Source organism: Phocoena phocoena, chromosome 10 (genome assembly GCF_963924675.1).
Source record: "Phocoena phocoena chromosome 10, mPhoPho1.1, whole genome shotgun sequence".
In the NCBI taxonomy this organism is placed as follows: domain Eukaryota; kingdom Metazoa; phylum Chordata; class Mammalia; order Artiodactyla; family Phocoenidae; genus Phocoena; species Phocoena phocoena.
Window position 1 is genome coordinate 84,576,736 of NC_089228.1, and position 27,269 is coordinate 84,604,004.

Below are 27,269 nucleotides of genomic sequence, written 5' to 3' on the forward strand. Positions count from 1 at the left end.
TGCTAAGAATTTCCAAAATAAAGTTGAATAATATTTTTAGGAGGCATCCCTTTTTAGTTCTTGGTTTTAATTAGCATGGTATTAAGTGTTGTCCTTTATAATAATATCTGTTATTAACTTTTTGTATCTCCATTATGTTTAAATGGTTACCTTCAATTCCTATTTTACTTAAAAAAAATTTAAATGGCTGCCATACTTCATGTATTGATATAATCATACGGTTTTTCTCTTTTAATTTGTTCAGTGCTTTCTTAGATGTTAAGCCCTCAAACTCAATGTGACTGAAAGAATGAGATGAGTTTTCCTAAGATGGTCATCTATAAGAGAGAAGCAAGTGTGCTGTGGTGGAGTTGGGGGAGGGTGAACCAGAAATTCTGTTGTGAAATTTGCAGAGTCCAAGAGATTACCAAGTGGATAAGGGAGTAATCAACTGGGTTCAAATGTTGATGATAGACTGAAGTGATTAGAAGCCTGAGAATAGTTCCTTGGTTTAGCAGTATGGAGGTCAGTAATTTTGACAAGAGTAGTTTGGGGGAGGATGGAGTTGAATTAAGATGGAGTCATTGGTCTATGGATGGCATTTAAAGTCATGAGACTTGGTGAGGTCACCAAGGGGGCGACTGAGGTAGAGAAGAATATAAAGAAAGGGGAAAGGACAGAGGAGACCTGGCCCTGATCATTTATCATACATAAATCTGAATCATTGTTCTACATCTTTGTGCTTCCATTTGCTTATTTAAAAGCAAAACGGTTAGATTAGAATAGTGTTTTTCATGGCCTGTTAGGGATAGAATAGACTAGAACATATTAGAGTGTGCACATTGTAAGGATAAATATGGCTTCCTGGAATTTAGGCTTCAGACACTTATGTTGTTAGGCATATGCGTGTACGTTCTGGGTCATAAAGAAGAAAGCATGTCTTATTGGGGTTACAGTCAAAGAAGTCTGAAACCCAGTGGTTAACATGCTCCTTATGGTCTTTTACAATTCCAGGAGTCCATTGTTTTGATGTTCTGACCACAGAATTATATCAGCTCTAACATCCACGTAAGAGGAGACAGACTTGAAATCAATCTCATTGATTGTCTGAGAGATCTTCTGAGACCAGTAGGTAAGAATGGTGACACAGAAATTATATTCTTTACTAATAATTGGTTTGATTATCCCTGCCTGTGGGGTTTTTTGAAAGAAAAGAAAAAAGAGAGGGACAGAGAAAAGAACAGAAGGTTATATGACTGCCAGAACAATTGAAGACCAGTGGGGCCTCCTTAAGAAGATATAAACCATAAATAAGGGGTTTTGCTGTGTAAGATGTACAATAATAACACATAAAAGAAAAAAGAAAAAAAATAAGATGAGGGGAGTACTCTCTCATCTTGATGCTAAAACTTTTATTGTATCCTATGTGGCCAAAGTAAAAACGGGGAATATTGGGGGAGGAGAAGGGAATTTCTTCTTTTCTTTATACCATAACATATTTTTCAGCTCTTCAGCAATGTGCCCATGTAGAAAAATATAATTATTCTGCATATAAAAACAGAACTGGATTAAAAAAGAAGTACTAACTCCTAAATAGTAAAATGGCGGCCTTGCAAATACCCACAGTATTCCATTGTGCGATGCTACATAGTTTATCTCACCAGTCACCTATCGCTGGGTTCTTAAAAATTTAGTTAACAACAATTACATAATCATTTTCAAGTGTGTCTCAAAAGTAGGTCCCCAGAAGTGGGATTTCTATTTCAAAGGGTGAAAAGTAACATTGCAAATAACAGGGCACGGTAAAAGTATAACAATGGAAGCTTAAAAACAAATACAAATACCTAAAGACAAAAATATTACTAGATTTCAACTATCATGGGTCACATCTTTTTTAATTTTATTTTTTAATAAATAATTTGATTCAAAAATCAAAACCGTATGAAAAGATATACACCCAGAAGTCAAGTTACACACCAATGTCCCTGACGACACAGTTCCCCTTCCACTGTTTCTTTATGCAAATAGAAATGAAAAAAATATATACTCTTCTTTCTCACCCTTTCATAGGATAATACATACATGTTCTCTACCATTGTTCACTTAGCAGTATGTCCTGGAGCTGTGTCTACAACAGGAAGCAGAGGTCTTCCTTATTCTTTCCATGGGTACATGATGATATTGTGTAAAGGAACAACGGTTTATTCTGCTTTCAGAATCTCTACATATTAGTGAGATTAGCCCTTCATAATAAGAGTTGCAAAATACTTTTTTCAGATAGTCATTTGTCATTTAACTTTGATTATGATAAAATTTGTTATGCAGCCTTTTTATTTTTATGTAATTGAATTTACCAATGTTTTCTTTCATGGCTTTTGGATTTTGAGTAATATTTAGAAAGGTCTTTCCCACTTCAAGAATCAAAGGAATTCGCCTATATTTTCTTTAAGTACTTCTGGCTTTTTGTTTTGTTTCGATTTTATGTTTCAATCTTTGATCTACTTGAAGTTCCTTCTGGTGTTTTACAAATGGCTGTCTAGTTGTCTCAGCACTATTAAAAAAGTCCATCTTTACTACTAGTGATTAGAAATGCTTTCTTTATTGGATACAAAATTCCTGTATTACTTGTCTATTTCTAGACTTTCTATTCTGTTGTGTCAGTCTTTCCGTTAAGCACTAATACCACATTGTTTTAATTGAGGATTGATGATCCTTTATAAAATATGAATAAGATCATCCACTCTTCCTGTTCTTATTTTTCAATTATAGGGCAATTGTAGGACAATTCCAGCTTTTCAAAGAACTGTGGAATTCTTAGAGCTAGAAAAGCCTTGGAAGTCATTTAGTTTTTGCTTCTGCCAGGGAAAATTCTGTAGGAACTAACGTGCTCTCTGAACTCCACCCCACAGCAGCTCCTTACCAGCTATTAAAGGCCAATAATATCTTAAGGGTAGTACGCTTTTACATCGAATCTATACTGAGCCAGGGTCAATGCAAAAATGTGAGAAGAAAGGGGAGTACGTTTTATAATTTGTGGGTGCTCTCTTTGAACTAATTTATCACTTCTTCCTCTAAACTCTCTGGAGGGTCACGATGCTTCCCTTTCCACATGGGAACTCCTAACTACAAAGGGAGATGTAAGGAAGTAGGTGAAATATTCTCATTCCAGTGTCTAGGAAGATGATATAGGTTTGGTGCACAGCCACTATCTGCCACACTTCTGCATGTTTCTGTTTTTTAAAGGCTCATTCACTTATTTGTTGACTCTTCAGAGAGAGGGCAAGGTCCAAGTGTGCAAGCCTAGACAATGTGTAGGTTGAATTATGTCCCACCCACCCCCCCTTCCCCCCAAAATTATGTTTAAATCATAACCCCCATTGCTTCAGAATGTAACCTTATTTGGAAATAGGGTGGTTGCCAATGTAATTCAGTTAAAATGAGGCCACGGTTGAATAGAAAGGGCCCCTCTGATTGGCAATTCCTCGTAGACCAGCTCCCGCCAGTTCGCGGAATGGGCGGAGGCCCCGACTCCATCCTGCGGCTGCCCGTCCCACCTGCCACCCGCCTGCCAATGTGGAAGGGAGGCCGCAGCCCAAGGGCAGCCCCCAGGGATACTGCCGCCCGCCCTGGTGGGGCTGGGACCTTGAACGCCCCCAGGACCCGCATCTGGAGAGAAGTGAGAGTGCCCCATGCGGGGGGCGAGGGGGTGCTGAAGTTATCTTGTGGTTCGTCTGGGGTGTGGTGGGCCTGGGTAAGGCCAAAGAAGTGACACCCGGCGACACCCCCGGGGGAGAAGACCCTTCAGTGCCACCTACAGAACCGTAGGATGTCAGTCCTCTGCCTGAGCTCCCCTCCCTCACGTCCACATCCCTTTTTAATTTGTCTGGAGGAGGCCAGTCTTCAATAAGTTATTTAAAAGCTCTCTAGGTACCGGAATTTGCTTCAAGGGTTGAGAACCACTGATCTGGGTGGAGCCCCTCACAGTAGTGAATGTTGTTTCTTCCTCGATCTCTAAAACTGAGTTAATATTTTTCTGGAGTAATGGTAGGCCCAGAGAAAGAATTGAATTACCCAGGATTCCACAAAGATTAAGTGATGGTGGCCCAAGAATTCCTCTTCAGCAGGTCAGAAGTATAAAAGTGTTTTGCAATCATTATATAAATTAACAAAAATCTTGTTTATTGTGTTGTATACCTAGTGCTTTGTGCCTGAGCACTTCTCACTACAAACTGGGATTATTGCCCCACTATCACACTGGAGGAAGCGGATGGAGGCACAGAGGGGTGGTGTCACTTGTCTACTTGTAAGTAAAATCAGAAATTGGACATAGATCTGTCTGGATCATAGAAAGGTGGAAATTTTTACTTTTAAACTTTACCTAATATCTTTAATGGATCGCAGGATGTCCAGAGAACTAAAACAGGAACTGAGGAGTGGCATCAAGATTGAAAAAAGGAAAACAACCAGTCCCATCCTCAGAGAACCTAGAGAAAAGAGACACAGGGAGACGGATGGCTGAGATACAAGATGTGGGAAGGAGAAGGAGATCTGAAGACTAGAGGTCCTGCCCATGAATTGGAGTGATGAACGGACACCCAGTTCCTGGAATATGACAGATTGGATCATTTTTACTTGTCCAGGGGTATCAGGATAAACTCAAGGAGATTAGCATAGTCTCTTGGGCACAAGCTAATTAATATGCTAATCAAGCACCTTCTTGAACGACGATCACTGTCTTCCTTATTCCTGGAGAAGAAGGGACTTTTTGGGGGTGAAGAGCCTATGTGCAGATCTTCCTGCATTTCCAATCCCAGCTGCATGATAACGCCGTTCCCTCACTGCGAGTCCCAGAGAACCGGTGCACAGACTCCACTTCAGGCTGTTGGTGTGAGTGGGTGTGAGAGGCAAGGCTGAGAGAGGAGGATGTGAGGAGCCGTTCGCACAGAATCCCAGGCACTGAAGCTGTTTGTGTGGGTGAAGAAAGTGGAATTATTGATGGTGCTGAGAGCTCTAATAGACCTTGTCTTTGGGGAGAAACTGGTGCCGAATCTACTGAGGACCAGGCACTCAGAATGCCTCTGCATCTCTGTCCCTCCTTAATTTAGATTTTGAGACTGTATGCAGCAAATGTCTTATGATAGATTGCAAACGTTGCCCTCAATTTATCTCATCTTATTGCTCATTACAATGTGACATCGTCGCTCCTCTCATCAAGAGGTGGAGTTTAGGGCTTCCCTGGTGGTGCAGTGGTTGAGAGTCCACCTGCCGATGCAGGGGACACAGGTTCGTGCCCCGGTCCGGGAAGATCCCACGTGCCGCGGAGCGGCTGGGCCCGTGAGCCATGGCCGCTGAGCCTGCGTGTCCGGAGCCTGTGCTCCGCAACGGGAGAGGCCACAACAGTGAGAGGCCCGTGTACCGCAAAAAAAAAAAAAAAAAAAAGAGGTGGAGTTTATATCTCTGTCCCTTGAGTCTGGACTTGGCCGAGTAATCTAACAAATGTGACCTGAGCAGATGCTTGAAAAGAGCCTGGCACATTGCAGCTTGTCCCCATCTTGGTTCTCCCACAGCCCTGAAACACCCATGTTACGAAAGAGACTGAGCTCGTCTGCTGGAGAATGAAGAACCCAGTCAACAGCCTACCAACTGCCAGACTTGCAGGTGAGGCCATCCTATATTACCCAATGCCAGCTGACTCTCCAGCTGATAGAGACACAGGAGAAGAACCAGCAGAATTCAACCCTGACTACAAGAACCACCAGCTGACCTACAGAACTGTAAGTGAATAAATGGTAGTAGTTTTAAGCAAATAAGTTTTGGGGTGGTTTGATACTCATCAAAAATTGTCACGTGCTTAGTGATTGGCCATGAATTAGTCTTCTAGGACAGTGACAGCTTTGCCTGTCCTTCAGGAGAAGGAACCACACTTCTGCAGCAAATCCCAGATGCATCCAGCTCCTTGTTCTCTCCCCTCCCCCCTCCTTTTTTTTTTTTTTTCATTTTTATATCCCTCCCTTTCCTACGTTAGGAAACAGAAGTGGGGATTAATGAAGTGGTCTAGGCTCCAGTGATGTTTTCACCTGCAAACTTTAGCATTCTCCATTCCCATCTCCTCGGAAAGATTCTCCCATCTGGTTCACCAGCCCATAGCTTTCCACATTATCAAAGCCCCTCCAGGTTCCCAGCTCCTGGAGGGGTTGGCTGATGACAGTGAGAGTTATGGAAACAGAAGAGGTGGGTAAGGGAAGCGGGGGAAAGGGAAAGAGGGAGATAAGAATATATCAATAGTATTTTAAATAAATGTCCATATACTGTGACTCGGAAACTTTCTTTCAAAAACCCACCCTGAGGTAAACAAGAGAAGTGAAAACCTACTTACATACAATGATGTTCATTTGAACATAAGTTATAATTGCAAGAAACAACCTGAGCGTATGTGCTATTATGAGATCGCTACAGTCATTTAAAACCACGTATTAGCATGTGCAATGCCATGGGGGAATGCTCACACTGAGAAAAACATGCAAGATCAAATATATGTATGGGGAAGGTGATTTACCACCACAGTAACTGCTCATTCCTTAGAACTGAGAGTATAATTTATTGTATTTTACAGTATTCCATAATAAATATGTTAATTTAATCATTTAATATCTATATCTTTCTATACACATATTTATATATAGAAAGAGGACAAGAGTGGGGGAGGTAGCAGTGGTTGCTGTCTCTGAAAAGTTGAGCTCAGATCTGGTTGTGGGTGAAGGTGGTAACTAAGGTGTGACCCCAGAATGCAGGGTGCTGGCACAGGGAAGGTGGAAAAGGCAGTCACAGGTGCGTTCCTGACCTGGTTCCCACTTTGAGCACTTGCTTTCATTTCCCTGGATGTCCTCGGAGGCACTGTGTAGATGGCGTCTCAGAATTGTTTGTCTGAAGCTCATTTGGTTGAAGCTTTATCCATCCACACCATTCCCTCTTCAGTTGACGTTTTACTCCTGGGATGTTAATTCCCTAACACTTCGTGTCTGCCAAGCTGGTGATCAAAATGAGCTCACCCGGCTTCAGAAGAAGCTGGGAAAGACTGCTCTGAACCTAGAACACATTATGCTCAAAGGCTCTTGGACCAGAATGACCTTGGCATTGTCTAGGACCAAAGAGAAGGCCACTGTATACGGAAAATGAGAAGTGGGAAGAACAGATTATTAATCCAGGAAGGCAAGGTCTGCGGGGCCAGAATTTGCCTTCTAGGCCGGTATGAGGAGTTTGGACTTTACCTGAGAACAGTCTCTTTCTGTGTCAGTTGGACTGTTTATGTTCCTCTGCCTCCTTCAGTTGCTGTCCTGTCATTCCTGCTGTTCCCTGCCTGTCTGTGTCTCTGGTCCTCTGCCGCAGCACCACGTACACCACACATGCCTGACCCTTCATGCGATTACAGGGGGAGGGTGTGTCAAAAAGGTATGAGGAAGGGGCACGAGAGGGCCCCTCTTCTTTTGTTTCCTGGCTAACTATGTACCAGATGCTGAGGGTTTTCCAGACTGGACACGTGAGGCATTGGTCTGGGTGGGTGTGGGAGCCACAGTCCCTGTAGCTCTCTGATGGATCTTGCTCAGAATTCTAACAATGTAGAGCTAAGCTGCCTGAGTTCATGTACTGCCTCACCAAGGTGGAAGGTGGCTTTGGACTAAGTTCTGGCTAATGGGATGCAAGCAGAAGGTTGTAGGGTAGGTAGTAAAAGATAACTCTTGGATACGTGCCCTTTGCTCAACTTCTGAATCTCTTTCTCCATCTTAACTCTTGGAATGAAGGTGTGATGCCTGGAGCTTTAGAAGCTGTCTTGGAACCTAGGGATGGTGGGAGGGTTGCTGGAAGGCTTGGCGATTTTGTGGAGTTGCCATACCAGCCCTGGACTTTCTGGATTTCCTACACTTCCCCATCTGGACTGCCTTTACATGAGAGAGACATGAACTTGTTTCAGCCACTATCCTTTTGGGTTTTTTATTCTGTAGAACTTAATTGAGTCTTCAGCAGTACAATGAGTTGCTATCCTTAAAAAAAAAATGCAGCCATAAATCCGTGTGCTCTTTATTTGTTTTGCTTTTTTCCCCTTATTTAATTGGAATTCTGTAACTTTCTGAATTTCATTTGTATGTATTAGTCTGTTTAGATTTTCTTTCCCCTTCTTCAGTCAGTTAGGTCTTTTAGTTTCTTTTTTAAAAAGTCACTTAGTCAAGATTTTCAGTTTTATACGCACATAATTCTTCAAACTGTTCTCAAAATTATCTCCAGTATATGCTTTTTCATGTTTCCATTTTTTCTGTATTCTCCTTTTAAAAAAATCTTTATTAGAGCAGCCAATGGTTTATCTAATATAGTAGAATTTTTAACCCATAAGGACAAATAGGACTTATTTTTCTTTCTATAACTTGCCTACACCACAATCCACTTGTAATTTTATCTTTATTATCCTATGGTTTCCAAAGATTTATTTTGTTAATTAAAATTTTTTTTTCTTTAGTTGAATGTTTATCATCATTTTTTCTTGGTCAGCAATTTTAAGTGTTTAAGGACATAGACTTTTCTCTGAGCAAAGCACTCTAGGCCCTGCCACCGTTTTAAGGAGGCCACCCCTCACTGGGCAGGACTATACTTGGGTAAGACAGGACTGCAGGGCACCTAGAGGTAGAGGTGAACTTAGCAATAACCAGATGGTGCCTTCACTTATCCTGCACGAAGGTGGGGTCTCTCAGTTATCCAGTGGGTCTGAGGCTCCGGAGTGGGTACGTGTGCTTGGACTATGGGGACAGAGAACAATAACATTGGGGTTGCTTGTATAGGGGAGGAAACAATCATTTTCCTCTACCCATCTTAGGTTCTCCAACCAGGGACCTGTAAATTAGACTAACAAGAGAAAAACAAAAGTTTATTAACATATTGTGAAATAATAATAGAACATATGTATGTATATCTATATATATATATATATGTACACACACACACACACACATATATATGAATACACACACACACACACATTGGCCTCTTCCCTTGGTTCCTAGTACAGAGCTCCTAAATCCCTTGGAACTTCCTAGGTGATAGGAATGTCTCTTGTTCTAATGAGGCAACTCTTGGTGAGCTCCTGGATAGATCAGGATGGGGGCTAATCACCAGAAGGACCAGGCCATGATTAGTTGCTTGGAACTTTCAGCCTCACTCCCTAGCCTTTGGGAACGGAGGAGGGGCTGGAAATTAAATTGATGGTTGATCACACCCACATGATGAAGCCGCCATAAAAATCCTCAAAGTACCGGGTTTGGAGATCTTCAGAATTGGTGAACACATCCACGTGCTGGGAGGGTGATGTACTCCAACTCCACGGGGACAGACGCTCCTGTGCTAGGGACCTTTCTGGACCTCATCCTATGTATCGTTCCATTTGGTTGTTTATTTGTATCCTTTATCGTATCTTTTATTACATAATAGACCAGTAAACAAAGTATTTCTCAGAGTTCTGTGAGGTATTCTAACAAATGATCAAACCCAAAGAGGGGATCATGGGAACCTCCAATTTATAGCCAGTCAGTCAGAAGCACAGGTGACAACCTGGACTTGCAACTGGCTTCTGAGATGGGGGTAGGAGGGTGGTTATTGCTCAAGCAGATCTCACCAGGTCTGGCAGCCATCCACACTTACTACATCAGATTATCGATGGCTCAGATTATTAATGGCTTACTATGGCTCAGATTATTAATCATGTCAGTGGTTAGATGAGTCATTGCATTTTTGATTTTCATGCTCTTTTCTGCAGTTGACAGAGACAACTGCAGCTTTTCCTCATCCCCCATCTATGAGTTTAAATGGCACCAAACAAACTAGGAGAAGTCAGACCTCCTGGTCTCTGAGTCACCCTCCTGGTCACTCAAGAACTCTTAGAAATCGAAACTCTGAACCCACTGAAGAGGGATGGAGAGGACAAAGCATAATCATCGCTATTATCTTGCTTTTCCCCAGCTCAGCCTGACCACTTGGGGTATTTTTACAGTCATTATAGTCATTTATTCAATGCAGATTTATTAAGTATGCACTAAAAACCCAGCACTGTTTTAGGTACAAGGAAATAGCAGCGAAGAAAAGAGACCACATTTCTGTCCTCATGGGATTCAGATTATACTCTCTATGCTAGTTAAATCAAGGAGGAGACTTTGCTCCTTCCCTTACTCATCTGGGGGAGGCAGGAACAAAGGAGAATATTGATAGACCTGGAAATAGGGCCGGAGAGTGTCAGAGAAGGAGGCCTTTGGGAAGGTGAAGATGTGGGAACCAGTGGTCATGTTGTAAAAGGATACAACTCCAGCCTCGAAGTCCAGAAATATCCCCACAACCAGGGGCTGCTCCCTTAGCTGAAGGGAAGTTAGGGGAGAGGTAAGCGCTACGTAGCCATTCTTTTTGCACAGTCTGATGGCCCAGAAACCAGACTGAGGCGTCTGTACCATGACAGTGTCCCTCTGCACGTTTTCCATACAGACTCCTAAATCCCACCCAGTTCCCTCTCCCACATCCACTTCAAAGTAATGTTTTCCTGAGGTGAAGCCTTCACAGCCCAGGATACAGGGTAAGGCACTAAATCTCCTAGAAGAAGTATCAAGATTCTCCTGGGGGCATCCACGAGTCACTTGTCTCCGATCCTCAGACAGAATTAGTTCGTAATAAGCTGTATCTGGATCCAGAGTCACGCTGACTGGGGGGGGAAAAAAAAGACATGATTTTTGTAGCTGAGAGCACAGTTTATTTTAAATAAAACCAGGCTGCATTCAAATCCAAGCATTGTTTCTTTTTGTATTTTTATTGGAGTATAGTTGATTTACAATGTTGTGTTAGTTTCAGGTATACAGCAAAGTGAATCTGTTGTACATATACACATAACCACTCTTTTTAAGATTCTTTTCCCATATAGGTCATTTCAGAGTATTGAGTAGAGTTCCCTGTGCTATACAGTAGGTCCTTATTAGATATCTATTTTTTACATAGTAGTGAAAATATGTCAATCCCAATCTCCCAATTTATCCCTCCCCCCACTTGCCCCACTGGTAACCATACGTTTGTTTTCTATGCCTGTGACTCTATCTCTATTTTGTAAATAGGTTCGTTTGTACCATTTTTTTAGATTCCACATATAAGCGATATCATATGATATTTGTCTTTCTCTGTCTGACTTACTTCACTCAGTATGACAATCTCTAGGTCTATGCACGTTGCCACAAATGGCATCATGTCGTTCTTTTTTATGGCTGAGTAATATTCCACTGTATGTATGTACCACATTGTCTCTTACTAGCTGTTGTGAGCTTAGGCAAATCATTCGCCGAGCCTCAGTTCTGTTAAATATAAAGTGGAAATCATCGTATCTGTCACCAAGCATGGTGGGGAGGATTGAAGGAGCTAATGTATGCTTAGTGCTTAGTAAAATTCCTGGTATATAGTAAGTGCCCTGTAAATGGCAGTAATAATAATGATATCATCATCATCATCTTCAACATCATCACCATCTTAGTCACTCAGAGAAGCCAAGGAGCAGAACTAACCAGAGTTAACATGGTTACTGTCCTCTCCAAAGCCCTTCCTCTCCCTTGTAGGACCTCTAGGAATCATGGAATATTGGAGCAGAAATGAGACCCTCATCATCTCTACTTAATTACCATTAACACTGAGGATCGGAGAAGGAAAATGACACAACTAATGTCATAGCTTGTTATTGGAAAACCCAAAATTTTACCCAGGCTTCAGGACATACACCTAGTCCCCCGACTTTTAAGTGTAAGCTCTTCTTTCTTGCTTCAGGTAATGCTCTATAAGGATTAGTATAAAGTAACACACAAGAGACCAATACACATGAAAAATATCTGACTAGAGTCAAGTAAGACATAAAAAAGTAGATAAAGTGTGATACTGGCCAGCAACGCAATTTTAAAAATGAAAGGTGGTAATGCGGTGGTCCAGCAAGAGAGTTAGCAAACTCGCTGTGTTACTGGGTTAAACTCTGATCATTTGGGCTGTGGCAATACGGGAAATCAAGTATTAGGAAACACTTCCACTGCTGGATGTTCTTCACTTGCCCCTCCAGATCACTCCCCACCTTTCTCCAGCCTGCTCTGTGTCCAGGAAGGCTAACCCCTATGGACACATCAACCAGGCTCCCTTCCCTCTGACTGCTATTTGGTTAAGCCAATGAGAAGCACTAGAGGAGACCACAGGGCAAAAAGAAATAGAGTTAGAAGTATTTAGTGCCCCAAGTCCCTCCCCACTAGCTATGATTTGGAGGGTCTGCATTCCTCTGCCTCTGGTTACAGCTCCCTCCATCTGCTACCGAAGCCTTGGGGAGGTAATGACTCCCTACCTATTCCTAGCCCTAGTTTGCTTCACTGTTCCTTGATGATCACCCAAATCCTCCTCTTTGTAAATAATCCCTTTATTAAACTCTCTTCAGTCAGTCCTTATCATGAGCCTGACTCACAAAAGTTTCGGGCTTCATTAGTCTTCCCTGAATGATCCAGGAAAACCAAGCTGAGAAATTAAAATGTTTACAGGTTGGTAATACCACTAGAAAGATGGTTGATGCCTGAGCTCTTTGGAAACAAAAGGCATAGACCTTGAAGACAAATGTGTCTACTCTAAGTTTGAATCTCTATACATCAAAAGATAGGATGAAAATGTAAAATGCCATACGCATAACAGAAGATATTGGCTATAATAAGCTCCCATAAATCAATAAGGAAAAGAACCCAAAAGAAAAACTCTTAAAACACAGAAGAAGCCTGAAGGGCTAATGGACTTACTAAAAGAAGCTCAACGTCACTAGTGACATTGGAGAAACTCAAATTAAGTCCACAATTAGGTACCATTTCAAATCCATCAGATGGCCAAAAATTATAAGCAGAGAGTGAGGGAGATGTGAAACAGTGGGATCTCTTATGTTGCTGGTAGGGTATAAAGTGATACAATTTCAAGATCTGTAGTATCTAGTAAAATTAGATGTGCATCCCGACACAGCAGCATTTTTAATTCAAGGTATATCCCCAGAGGAAACCATTCACAGGACACAAGAAAGCATGGACAAGAAAGTTCACAGTAGTATCGTGTGGAATAGCAACAAACAAACAAAAACCAACTACACATACCTTCAGCGTCCACTCCACAAGACAATGAATTAAAAAAATACATCACTTTCATTTTTTGCCACATTGCAGAGTGATTAAGAGAGTGAGTTCTAGAGAGATACTACCTGAGTTACCACCTGCTGGTTGTGGGAATTTACAACAGTCACGTAACCTCTCTGTGTTTTGGTTTCCTTATCTATAAAGGAAAAAATGCTACCTATAGAGAGGCTTGCGGTGTAAAACAAGATAACACACGTGAAGCTCTTCTCATCTGTCACAGAAAGAGTGTTCAGTATGTGTGAATCGTTTTTATTGGTGCTGGTGAGAGAGTGCATGTTGCTACATTGGAACAAGTAATCTGGTAACATGTGTTAAGATTAACAACAATCCCAGCTTTAGGTATACACCCTACAGGAATGAAAGCACCAGGATATAAGGCTGCATGGACTAGAAAGTTATTGCTGCAAATGTTATAATACCCAAGTGCTGAAAGCAGCCTGAAGCTCCATCAGTAGGAATATGGTTACGTATAGTTATGATGTACTATGGAATATAAGACAGCTTTAAAAAGCAATGGGTGAATAGGAAGAGACGATCTATGTATTAAATGTTTGTAAAAACACAGAGAAAGACCTAGGTCTTGTTACCTGCAGAAGGGTAAGAGAAACCTTGAACTTTTTTTTCGTATCTCTCTATACTGTTTGAGTGATTACAATTTATTTATATGACTTTTTTAATAAGAAAAGTTTTAATAATGAGGGTTTCAAAAAGAAGAATTATCTAGTTAAAAGATGAGCTCATTTTAGAAACAGATAGACTTGAACCATGTTGTAATGCCTTCTGTGAAAGATAAGAGTAGAAAAATCAACTCAATTAAATCTGGACATAATTTATATAAAGTCCTTCCTTGCATCTGTACAGGATCAAATACAGAGTTGCTATTTTTTGGTAGTTATTATTGTTGTTTGTTCTTGTTAACTTGAGGGGAAACTGAATACAGGTTCATAATCCTTATCTGAAACCCCTGGGGCCAAATGAGTTTTGAAATTCAGATTTTTTGTTTTTTTTTTTTTTGCGGTATGCGGGCCTCTCACTGTTGTGGCCTCTCCCGTTGCGGAGCACAGGCTCCGGACGCGCAGGCTCAGTGCCCATGGCTCACGGGCCCAGCCGCTCTGTGGCATGTGGGATCTTCCCGGACTGGGGCACGAACCCGTGTCCCCTGCATTGGCAGGCGGGCTCTCAACCACTGTGCCACCAGGGAAGCCCTCAGAATATTTTTGATGTTATAAAGGCAAACAATACAGACACTCTAAATTATGTGCCCACCCCTGGGAGGGTCTAAGGCATTGTCTTGTAATCCAATGCATCAATATTTCTGCAGTAAAACATAAATGCAAACTAAGCGGGATAAATAAAGACTTTAAATAATCTCATATCAGTGCAGTTCAGGTTCGGCCACCGTGTCACTCAGACACAAGGGTAGCCTTCCGTGATCCTGCCTCTTGGTGTTCATACCCTTATGCAGTTCCTTCCCTTTGAGTGTGGGCAGGACCTGTGAATTGCTTCTGACCAATAGAATATGGCAAAAATGATGGGATGTGACTCCTGTGACTGTATTTCATTTTATAAGTCTCCATCTTTCTGGCAGACTTGCTCTAGGGACTCTCTCCTGAGCTTACTCTGAAGAAATAATTGGCCATGTTGGGAGGCCCATGTGCAAGCAGCTGATGGCTCGCTTCTAGAAGCTGAGGGCAGCCTCTGGCCAACAGCCCGCAAGAAGCCAGGGCCCTAAGTCCCATAACCATAAAGAAATAAATTCTGCCAACAACCTGAGTGAGCTTGGGAGAGGATTCTCCCCCAGTCTAGCTTCCAGGTAAGAACACAGCCAGGCTAACACCTTAATTGCAGCTTTGTAAGACCCTAAGCAAAGGACCCGACTAAGCTGTGCCCAGCTTTATCTCACAAAACCTGTGAGATAATATATGTGTATTGCTTTAAACCACTAAGTTTGTCTGCAGCAATAGGTAATTAATACAGCCACCAAATCACTTTAGGTTAGGTCCAATTTTGCAGCCAAACAAGTTATGAAAAAATTGTCAGTTATCAGAACTTTTGGAATCTTGTAGTTGTGGATAAGGGATGGTGGAAATATAGCAAGCACTGACGAAGAGAATCTAAGAAGCAGGAAGCTCAGGCTTTGGAATTGGTAAAACTTGGTTTCTGTCGTGGTTCTAACATTTACCATCTGTGTTATCTGGGCCGAGGCCCTGAAACATTTGGACCACCGTCATAATACTCACCTCCCTTTCTTGCATTGCTCTGAGAATTGACCAAAATATTAACAATAAAGACTATGTCCCAGACACTTCTAAGCACTTTACACATGTTGACATATTTAATTTTACCGACAACCCAGTGAAGTGAGAGTTGTTAATATTTTCATGTTTCAGATGGGGAAACTGAGGAGGTTATTTGCCTGGAATGACAGAGCTGATAAGTGAGAGAGCAGGAATTTGAAGGGTCTGCACAGGTAACCAGCATGCCATGTCCCTGTCTAAGCACTGGAGCAAACTAACAAGGGAGAGGGTGACAGCTCAACTGAAAATATCTGAATGACCCCTCTGGCTGTGAGCCTGCCCAGGGATAGGTGGTGAACTTGGTTACCACTTAAGGTCCCTCTGTCCGTAGTATTTAGGGTTTCTTCACCTACCTTGATAGCTCCTTAACACTTTCTTCACATCAAAGTAAAGCTCAGAAACATTGCACACAGTGTGAAGGTCCAAAGAGGGGGCCTCTGGTTGTTCTAGCTTCACAGCCCAACTCCTAGAATAAGCAGAGACCAAGACTTCTTCAGTGGTAAATTCCATTCAGCTCTATATACCCACATCCCTTCCCTCCTGCATTTGTCCAGGACTCACCTGCTCAAAGTATCTTTCACATCCTATGGAGAAAGACAAAATGTAAGTGTGGGAACATCAGCATTTCATGGGACTTGGCATGTGGGGCTGTTCTCTATAAACACTCCTTACAAAGAAGTAAAGAGAGTAACCCTGGCCTTAGATATTGATGGATACCCAGATAGAATGATTTCCATCCCGGCCCCCTGGGATATTCAGCATATCAGAATGTTTGTGTGTTATCTTCCTTGCTGTGCTCTGTGGAGAGCTGCGGTGTCTGCAATCACATCTACCTGCGGGCTGCTTAGGATAGAGGGCCAAGAGCTTTGCCCATGCTCCCTCTGGAAAGACTTGCTTTCAGTGACCTAATTTCCTTCAGAGTGAGCCCACAGTAGAGGCCATTCATTGCAAAGGTCCGTAGTGGTGAATCCATGCATAGCCCCTGAGATGGGCCATTAAGATGGTAGCAGCAGGTATCACATGGTGGTGGGACAGTCATGCTACATTCTCAGGCTACAGTGTGACCTCCAGTTCTTTTAGTGGGGAATAGAAAAAAGAGCTCCAGTCGCAGTTTGTCTTAATGGGCTGGATCCATTATGCAGCTGAAAGAAGGCCCCGAAAGAGCTCTGGAGGGCTCTACAAGGAAATCAGGGAGCAGGTTATCACTCATAACCTTCTTTTGGCTGCCCCACTTTGTCACCCACCAGTCATCTGGAGGAGTATTTCAGGAGACAGTTTGACAGTCAGAGTTTTGTGAACATGGGACAGAGGCGAATGGTAGCAAAAGTTATCCCATGGTTCCATTTGGCCAAGGAACCCACCATACCTATATATTTTCTGATTCACCTAAAGCCGCTCTATAGACTAGTGAAGGCCACCTTGCAAATGTTGCTGTGTATCCAAAAGAAACGTTACTTTAAATTCCCTACACTAATGTACCATTTTTGAGTGAAACAGGCAGGGCTCGCCCAGCTTCCCGTGCTTCCTCACCATTCTCCTCCTAAAAGCTCAGGAACAGATACCTTCCTTCCCTTCTCCAAGTGCATGGCCTCACCTGCAGCAGATTTTGGGCTGAGCCCTGACATTTATGCTCTAGTTGCAGGATGTAGCTCTCGAGTTCATGGCTCTTCTGTTCAAGATTGGCCTCATTGTCCCTCAGTCTCCTCAGAGTCTGCTCTTTTTCTTTCTCCAGTTTCCATAGGTAAGACTTCTCTTCCTCATGAAGGAAGCTCTGGAGATTCTTAAAGTCAGACTGGATTTTTTGTTTCTGAACTTCTATCTTCTCCTAGAGCCAAGAAAGGTGGAAACCAACCAAATGTCCACTGTTGGATGAACTGATAAACAAAATGCAGTGTATAGATATAGCGGAATACTATTCAGCCTTAAAAATGAATGAAGTTCTGATACATGCTAAGACATGGATGAATCTTGAAGACATTATGCTAAGTAAAATAGGCCAGGAAAAAAAAAAGAACAAATATTTTATGATTCCACTTATATGAGGTACCTAGAATAGTCAAATTCATAGAGACAGAAAGTAGAATAATGGTTACCAGGAGTTACGAGGAAGAAGGAATGGAACTGTGCACATAAAAATAGTTAAACAGTAAATTTCATTATGCATATTTTAACACATACATACACAAAAGAAAGTTTGCTCAGCTACCATAACATTATTTTCCCATGAATCATTCGAGCTGGAAGAACGTCCCAAATTGCCCGCTGCAGAGTCATGCCTGAAAGGCAGGTACTCAGATGTGGGAGAGGTTATCACCTTATTAACATCCTTCTTCAGCCAAGGTGCAGGAGTGCTAGATAATTTAATCATGGGACTAGGGCCAAGGTTAAAAACTTTATCCGTTACAAAGATAAAAATGAGTTTTTATTCAGGATATAAGAAAGTAGCTCTGAGTCTGAGGGAATTTCTTGAAGCAAAAGCTTGTAATGAACATCACCAAGACTGGACTTTAAGACAACCAGGCTATTAGGAGAGTCCATGATTCTCAGCAGCGGGAGGTCTGGGTATCAGGCATTTGTCATAGTTAACTACGAAATAGTCATCCACCAACTCGGGTCCACCTACTCATCCTTACGTATAAGAAACCAAATGGTACACCTTGTCGGACTCAGCTTTCGTTTGGGGAGATAAGAATTGCAGTTTCCATGAGTGCTTTTTCAATTTACTTAGTGTTTTGATGACTGTAATGTTGTGGTAGAGTGTCATTGACAGGGTTTCCATATGTATTAGCTATAATCAAGATCCTCCCCATTGCCCAAGATCCTCCCCATTGTCCAAGATCCTCCCCATTGCCCAAGATCCCAGAAATGAGGGAAGCAAGAGCGTCCTCTGAGAGTTCAAGTTTAACAACTGTACACAAAGGATTAGGCAGAGGTTGGAAGGTTGGAAGAAACTCTGAAAGAGGCAAAATGGCTCACTGGCCTGTGGGATTTGACTGTAAGCCGATTAATTACATAAATATTTCCATAAAGGAATGCATCTCTGACCACGGGGAGGCTGGTCAGCCATGGAAACAGTCTTTCAGACCCTAGAGGCTACAGTGCCAAGTGTGTAGGTTCTAGGAGCACTCTGGTCCTCCTTATAAACCAGATAGATTTCCTTCTTCAGTCTAATGAGCTTGAGTAATACGAACCTCAACCTGGAGTGATTCTGTTTTCTTAGTGCTCACAAAGGGTGGTTTCTGAACCTGTAAGGCTGAAAGCCATACCCTGCACTGTGGTACATGTGCCAAAGCAATAAGGTTAATAAGGCCTTCAAATCCAGAAGGTACTTTGAGATATTAAGAACTGAAACCCAGTCAAGAATGGCTCTAGGTAAATGGGCACACCTGTTCTGCTTCTCCTAACTGAGGTTTCGGAATCCTAGCCGGTTACTACTGAAAGGTTGAAGGGGTTGGAGATAAATTCTCATAGATATTAGACAATGAGGGACATAAAAACAAATGTGCTTTCTTCTTTGGGTTTTATCTGTTTGGTCTGGTTTAGTGAGAATAAGCCATCACTATGCTTTGCTCAATCATCCCCTGTACCTAAGCGCTAGGATGGAAACTAGCTTGAGATCAATAAACCCAAACTCTTACATTCCATTCGGTTATTTGCTTTGCCGTGAACACCTTCAGGTTCATACATTCCTCTTCCAGTTGCCTCAATTTTGTCACAGCTTCCTGGAGCTTTTCCTGAAAGAAAAATTGGGTGAATAAAGTCTTTTCAATTCAACAATTCTTCATTGGGCACCTAAGGAGCATCCCAGCCCTCCAAGACTTAATTAGAATAGCCTGACTATTGAATATGTATTGAGTCCTTACACTTTACCAGGAAGCATGCTGAAGGCTGTATAGGCAGTAACATATTTGATTCCCTTGGCAACACTGAGCAGTTAGTAGGATTTTTAACATCATTTCTGCGCCGCAGAAACTGAAGCTTAGAAAGGGGATAAATAACTTGCTCAAGGTGCTGTAACTGGTGGGTGGTTGGGCTGTGATCCCAGCTGACCCTGAGCCTGAGCTATATCCACCACCAGCAGTCTTGCCAGGGAAATTCTGCACATAAAACAAGATAAAAATCACCTAAAAAGATTTTATGAAGTAATGTGCTGACCCAACCAGAACCAATACCAGAGTGTTTGGCACACATGGAACTTTGTATGTATTATGGTGAGTCAGGAAGGAAAGACAGACCAAGATGCCAGCTGAAGTTGTCAGAAACAGTTAATGGAGGAGGGGAGCTCGGAGACCTTTTGAAGAATGGTATCATGAAGCCCTTTAAAAATGAGTTAGTATCCATATGAAGCTTTCAGGTTATTTTTCAAAATAGTTTCTCACATTTTCATGGAAAGCAAGTTTAAGCTAAACCAAATTGCTACTTGCGGTCAACACTAAAAGAATTGGCTCTGGGACTTCCCTGGTGGTCCAGAGGTTAAGAATCTGCCTTGTAACGCAGGGGACGCAGGTTTGATTCCTGGTGGGGGAACTAAGACCCCACATGCCGCGGGGCAACTAAGTAACTAAGCCTGTGCACTGTAGAGCCTGCATGCTGAAACCAAGACCCGACGCAGCCTAATTAATTAATTAATTAGAAAAAAAAGAACTTTTATCTTGATTTAAAAAGAAAAAGAATCGGCTCTTGTCCTAAAGCCAATAGGTATACTCAGTTCTCACCCGCTCTCAAGAAAGGGCTCTATAGAACTTGTTAGCAAAAGACTGCATTGCCCTCACTATGTGCCAAGTGCTATTCTAAGGTTTACATGTATTAATGTCCCTAAAGCTTATAACAACCTCCTGAGCATGTATGTTGGAGAGGAAGGGAACTACTATCATCCCCACTGATAGTTGGGGAAACCAAGGCATGAAGACATTACATAACTTTGCTCAAAGTCACCCATCTAATAAGTAGCAGAACTAAGGTTTCAAACTAAGCAGTCTGACTCTCAAGGCTTAGAACCATCACCCCGTGCTGCTCCTTTTACTACTTGGTGGGACACTAATTCCAATGGGAATATCCCCATTACAGTAATTAGCTGCTCCATGGAGTTTAAGGAAGAGCTGCCATGTGCCGAGTGGTGGTCAGTATTGACGTGTCCTGATGAAGGACCCAGAACCTTAATAGAAGACCACCTCCACGTCATAGGGGAGGGAACAAGGAGCTCACACTGGGGACGACAATTTTCTCAAATCTAGCCAGGGCAGAGAAGGAATAAGGCAGCAGGACCACGCCCCCTCCTTCGTTCCACAATAGCAAAGGTCAGCCTTCCTTAATATGCTCTTAAGCGATAAACAGGAGTTGCCCAAAACCTCTCCCTCCATTTCATACTCCATGACCAATCACTTCCAAACCCTTCCACTCATTCCCCTTCCTGAATCTTGCTTGGAATTGCTCCCTTTCCCCCTTCTTATAGGAATAATCTAAATTTTACTCTTTGGTATTCCTTTCATTGTATCAGTACCAGAATGTTCTTTTCAATGTCAACCTGATCCTTCACTGTGCAAATGAAAATCCCCCCGTGGCCAGGACTACTCTGGGCTAGGGCTTAGACTCCGAGCGGATACCAAGTTCTGGGCCCTGACTTCCTTTCCTATGACATCACCTGCCTTCCCTGCACACACACTCTGGCCTGGTCACAGCGAGTCAGGTACGCTCTCATAGCTGTGCCTTTGCACAAGTGGGCCCCTCGGTCTGGAATGCCCTCTCTCTTCTCCATACTTCTATATCTGGTTACTTTTTATGTGTTCTTCAAGAGTCACTTTTGGGAAGATTCCTCAGTTACCACTCCACACCCCTTGGTGCTCCTCTCCACCATCCAAATCAGGGGACTTCAGGCAGCCTTTTTGCTGGTTTGTCTGCCCTACTAGACTGGAGGATACCTAAAAGGGGGTGTGTCTTCGTCCCCTGTGTTTTCAGACTCTATCCCATGGACTTGCACATTGTGCTTTCTCAAATCACACAGACGGTGTGAGGCAATAAAACATGCAGGTGTGCACTGGAGCACATGGCATTCTAGAGCAGGGAGGAGTTCATCAAGAGTGGATAGGGAGAAGAGTGACCATCAGGCCTTGATTCAGTGAGGACCCATCATAAACTACTTTTCAGAAGAATGACATGATGAAAGTTATATTTCAGGATCCTAATCTTGGGTTTCAGGCTAAATAATTTCAGGTCTTGGGGGGCAACATGAGGCCAGGTACTCGCCAAGGTCCTCTGGCCCACCACTCACCTTGTAACCTTGGCAAGCATCTTCCACCAGAGCTGTGGTGTGCCCTTTGTGCTGCAATCCTCGATCACAGCGCCAGCAGATGAGCTGGCCCTCGTCTTCACAGAACAGATGGAGCTTCTCTCCATGTTCCTCACATGACATTTCCTGGTCCATCTCCTTGACGGCTTCAATGAGGTTTCCCAGCTGCTTGTTGGGTCGGAGGCTTGCCATTATAAATGGCATCCGACACTGGGGACAGGAGAACATCTCCAGCCATGGTTGCATCTCACAGAAGCTCACTATGCACAAGTGGCAGTAGCTGTGTCCACAGCTGATGCTCACTGGCTCAGTTATCAGTTGCAGACAGATGGAACAGGTGGCTTCCTCCCTCATCTTCTTGGTGATTGGGGTTGAGGCCATGGCTTTTCCTGAAAATCTCTAATATTGGATCTAGAGGCAGAGATGAAGCAGCCAGAACTTTCCCACAGTGATGGAACTTCACCTTGTCTGAGCCTCTTTCCGATGCACTGGCTGCCACTGGCCTCCACAGGTCACGTGGTCTTCTCTCTAAAGAGAAGAAATAGATTGGAATTTAGAAGACGCATCAAATGTAGCTGTGCTGTGGAATATGGTAGTGACTATTACATGTGGCCACTTTGAATTAATAACAATTAAATAGAATTTAAAAGTCTGTTTCTCACACCCACTAGCCACATTTCAGTGCTTAATAGGCGCAGGTGATTGGTGGCTACATGAAAGCCCAGATAGAGAACATTCCATTATTGTGAAAAGTTTTCTTGGGCCAAGCACTGAGAGAGATAGAGAAATGAGGCAGACTTCTTCGCCAAAGTTGCAGCAAGAGAGAGAACTCAGTGAGGGATTGTCAAACTCTTTCCTGCTCTAATGAATATTAAGAATAATTAGTACCAGAGTTATTTCTTTGTAACTGGTAGTAACACTTACATCCAGGTAACCCAGGTAACTGGGTGGTCTATGAAGGATTTCACTGAGACAATCACATTTGATTCTAATTTTTTGTTGTTGTTTGTTTGTTTGTTTTGGCCGCGCCTCTCAGCTAGTGGGATCTTAGTTCCCCGACCAGGGATTGAACCCGAGCCCTCGGCAGTGAAAGCGAGGAGTCCTAACCACTGGACCGCCAGGAATTCCTTACATTTGACTCTAATTAAACCCTCACTCCCACCCCACAAAGAACAAAAGACAGCAGGTTAATAAAGTCCCCAGTGGAGACCCAACCAGGATGATAATGAAAGTAAAAAAGACAACCAGAAAAACCAACAAGTTCTTTTTGCCCTCCCTGACCTGAGGAAAAGAGAATTGGAAAGACAGCTGGGAAGAGAAGGGGTTGGTCCTGGGGTGCAGAGCTCCTGGAGAGCTAGGGAAGTGACTATCTTTTCAGGCCAGGACTTGTCTCTCAGGAGAAGTTCAGGGTGACTGGAACACAGGGGGTTGGCAGAACCCAGGATATGGGGAGGTGGGAAGCAGATGGGGAAGGTGGGGCCTCTGTAGGATCCTGGGTGCTGGACACCTAGTGTCCACCAGCGAGGACCTGACAACTAATAGACAAAGGAGGGGTGACTAGGAACAAAGGACTCGGTCCCTTCACCCACTGCTCCGGCTGCTTCGTAAACCTAGCCCTGTTCCCTGCTTCCCCATTCCTGGGATTTTGTCAGGGAGGGCAGCAGAGGACGGAGGAAGAGAGTGGCTTTTCCTTTGAACTGACAGTGGCAGAATTAAAAGCAGGGATTCAACTAAAGTTACTGGATAGGCTATGTCCCTCTAATAACCAGGACCACTCTCTTGGATCCGTAGAGAATTTCTTCCGGAGACTTCTATTCTTTGGCAGGTTATCTCCCCCAAGAGATACACTAGGCTCCGCTCTGCCTGGGGTGCTTTGCTCCCGGGGAGAAGGACGTCCCCTCCTCTGAGGCCCCAGGGTTCTTGTCCTGGGCCTTCACTCACCTCACATCCTGGATCTTCGGAGATCTGACATGGAGTCTGGCGAAAGAGAAAGCAGACAGGGTGTGAGAGCTATGAAGCACAGTCCTGACCATTTTCAGAGTTCCAGCAGCTGTTATCAGGAAACAAACTCCCTTCCCCGTGCCGCCCACCACCCCCCCCACACACACGTCTCTTTTCCCTCCACCGAAAAAACCTGGGCCCGGACCCTTCCCACTCCCTTCACCATGCAGCAGGCACATATGCACTGCTAGCTCCCTCCGCAGCTGCCGGTTCCTGAGATCTGGGTGAGGAAGTTAACTCAGACTGGACTAAACTCAGAAGTGAAACTGCGGTGGGAGGTGGCGCCCTGTAGATCCGGGGAGGAAGCTCGTGAAATTGCCGGTGTCTTTTGCACTCAGCTTGTCCTGAAAGGGAGGGGAGACAGTAGGAAAAATATTTTTCTTTTACAGCAATAAAACGAAGGGACAACTTAATAATTCAGTAAACTCTTTTGTGACCCCAGCACAGAGGATCTAAAAGCAGGAAGTCTGCAGAGTTCACAGACTCTGACGTGAGATCTTTCTACTTTTGCCACCAACCCCCTTGGGATTTATAAGCCTTTCTGGCTGATGTTATGTTTTACTATTTTTAGTCGCCGATTGTTTTAGAACTGCTCTGAAGGGTGTGGTGAAAAAAGGGGCGGTACAATAATAGGGCTCATTGGTATCAGAGAATTTGCTCAAGCCGTTCTCCCATTCCTTTCTGTCCTGATACTGTGTCTCATTTTCCTCCTCGGTATCCCTCCGCAAGATTCAAATACTTATCAATAGTCAGAGTCAGGCACCAAGGACAGCAAACGGGAGCCACTAATGGCCCAGCAGTGAGTGGCCTCAGCTGGGGGCCATCGCCTGCAATGTGCAGGAAAGACTGTGGGGTCTGGGATTGAGTACTTGGTGCCTCAGCTCCAGCCTCTCCAGTTCAAAGTAAGAGCAAAAATACTGTCCCCCCCAAAAAAAAAAAAAAAAAAAAATACTGTCCCTACCCAATTTAGAGTTATTATTTAATGGGCAAAAAATAAATAAATACATAAGACCCTGCCACATTTATAGCCTTAGGTGTAAGATGTATTTATGATAAGTGCACAATAAGTGTTTGCTTAGGAAATAAATATATGCAGTGGCCCAAAGGAGCCAGTAAGGAAGGCTGAGGACACAGGCAGGGGAAGTTAAATTTGGCTTCTGAGAGCTGCCTGGGGTAAACTCTGGGCCCCTGGCCTGGCAGGTCAGCTGCTGACCTTGAAAGCTCACGGAAGCCTGTGCTCAGGGCAACGGACCCACAGATGGGGGCTGGGGGGAGTTGGGTGCAGCCACAGTCCTGCTGGTCCAGCAGCTCAGTCTGGAGGCAAAATTGTGAAACAGGTTCTTCTCTTCCCACCCAAACAGGAGTCTCTCTTCAGCACCGCATCCTCCTGGGTGCCCACAGAGCCTTCTGCCATTTTGCCACCAGGTGACTGAATCATCGTGCTCAGGCATGTCCTGTAGCAGCAGGCCCGTCCTGTAGTAGCAGGCCCTGCACACAGTACAGGACAGATCTACTCCTGAGGCAACCAGCACACAGACAGAAGAGAAAGAACGAGCCCCTGTATCCCTGATCCAATGATGACTCCTTACAGATTCCCACGACTTTCATTGTTGTGGCTGTGACTCTGGACGTAGGCACAGCTCACCCCAAATTTGTCCTGTCAAAGGATCAGGAAAAGGAAGCTAGTGAATGCCCAAAAGAAAACAGACTGCCACTACAGGCAACACAAGCAAGACAAAAGCATCAACCTCATGATGGGGAGTGTCTTGTGACAGCTGCCCCATCTTGCACCTGTTTCCTGTTCCATGAAGGAGGGACTGGTTCACACAGAGAGCTGCAGGTCTTAAAGGGGAGAGGGATGCAGATGAGGCTTCAGAGATTTGTTCTCCAAAGGTGAGCCTAGGGAGAGAGCAATCGGAGCTGCCCCATGGGGGATGCATCCCCTCCAGTAAGTGAGGCTGGGCTTGACCCTGTGAGTCTGGGCTGTAGGAAGCTGAAGACCCAGAATGGCGAGTGGGTCACTGGAGTCTCCTTAAAAAGGCCTGGACTCTGGCTGCTCCTTCTGTGGGGAACAGTCATCCCTTAGATATCCCTAGGGTGCCTTCCCTCAACTCCTTCAGGTGTCTCTTCTCAGCCAGGCTTACTCTGACCACCCAGTTTACAGTTGCACCCCTCCCCCCACTCCCAAGCCCTCTAACAGTGCTCTTTTGTTCCCATGGCACTTATTACTGAATATTTTATTTATTTTATTTATTTTATTTATGTTGCCTATTGTCTGCCTCCTGCATGAGAATGCAAATTCCACAGCGGTAGGGAGTTTCGTCTGTGTTTTTAATTGATGAATCTCAGTGTCTAGAGTGGTTCCAGGCATAGTGGTATGTGTTAAACAAGAGAGTAACTTTCTATGCTGTGCTAAACATACATCATAGGAGGTGTGCACACATGCGTGTAATGTATGTAGTGTGGCGTGGGTGAGATGTGTGATGGTTTGTGCTATATGTAGTCTGTGATGCATGCTTGCATGTGTGTGATTTGTGTGATACGGTGTCTGGTACGTGTGTGTATAGTGTATGTTGTGGGGTGTGTGGTGGTGTGTGCTAGGTGTGGACTGTGGTACATGGTTCGTGTTTGTGTGATATGTGCGCTGGGGTATGTCTGTGGAGTGTGAGCAGAGTGTGTGTATGTACATGTTGGAGGTGGTAGGCAAGTTAACATGGCGAATAGTGCCAGAAAATACCAGAATCCATGATGGCTACTGGTTTTCTAGAGAGCTGTTTCTCTCTCCTGTAGGATATATTAATGATGTGAACTGGAAGAAAATGAAAATGAAAGAGAAGACCTAGGCTTCTGAGAAAGAGAGCTTAGCAGAGGTTTGATAAGAGCACACTGCAAAAGTGATCTTGAGGACAAATTTTTCAGATGAGCAAAGGGGAGAGAGGAAGCAACACCCAGAGGTAAAAAGAGAGGACACAGGATTATAGGTTTTAAAAAAATAGCCTGAGAGAAGACTTATCTGAGCTATTCAGAATGATGAGCATGACAAAGACTTCTCCAAAGAAGTCTTAGCATCCTTTGCAAATAGTTTGTACCTATATCTCTCATGATATGGATGACTGTTTCACTGCAGCCTGCTCTGAGGTGAGCTGGGACTTAAAGACAGCATTTTCCTTGGCTGGACCTAGGAAGAGCTGGTAATAGCACACCTAACAAGAAAAGGATGTGTACTCTCACCATTTCTATTCAACATTGTACTGAATATTCAAGGAAATAAAAGGCATCCAGATTTAAAAGGAAGAAGACAAATACTCTATCTGCCAATAACATAATTTTGTATACAGAAAATCTTAAGGAATCCGTATACAAAAAATATAGATCTAATAAATGAGTTCAGCAAGGTTGCAGGATACAAGATCAATATATAAAATTTCATTGTATGTCTATATACTAGCAATGAACAATCTGAAAATAAAATTAAGGAAATAATCATTTATAATAGCATCA

General features: G+C 43.4%; 1 protein-coding gene across 2 annotated transcripts; it reads right to left on the bottom strand.

Moving 5' to 3' along the window:
* Positions 1–10,003: 10,003 nt before the first annotated feature.
* TRIM38 (tripartite motif containing 38) lies at positions 10,004–23,981 on the bottom strand. 2 transcript variants are annotated; one of them, XM_065884932.1, is made up of 8 exons: positions 23,914–23,981; positions 23,709–23,744; positions 21,750–22,293; positions 19,120–19,215; positions 17,076–17,306; positions 16,043–16,065; positions 15,835–15,947; positions 10,004–10,708 (listed from the first exon to the last, which is right to left on the bottom strand). In XM_065884932.1, exons 3-8 carry the CDS (start codon positions 22,146–22,148, stop codon positions 10,185–10,187), a joined length of 1,386 nt encoding a protein of 461 aa, XP_065741004.1. In that variant the 5' UTR covers positions 22,149–22,293; positions 23,709–23,744; positions 23,914–23,981; the 3' UTR covers positions 10,004–10,184. The 2 variants fall into 2 exon arrangements, with proteins under 2 accessions (XP_065741004.1, XP_065741003.1); XM_065884931.1 differs by lacking the exon at positions 23,709–23,744 and having other exon boundaries at positions 21,750–22,295; positions 23,870–23,976.
* Positions 23,982–27,269: the final 3,288 nt, after the last annotated feature.

Excerpts from the sequence above, each read along its gene's own strand:
- TRIM38 (XM_065884932.1), bottom strand. The coding sequence starts at position 22,148 with ATGGCCTCAACCCCAATCACCAAGAAGATGAGGGAGGAAGCCACCTGT. Across the intron at positions 17,307-19,119 it reads AGCAAATAACCGAATGGAAT|GAGAAGATAGAAGTTCAGAA; the intron begins GTAAGAGTTTGG and ends TCTTGGCTCTAG. Across the intron at positions 10,709-15,834 it reads AGTGTTAAGGAGCTATCAAG|TCAGCGTGACTCTGGATCCA; the intron begins GTAGGTGAAGAA and ends TTCCCCCCCCAG.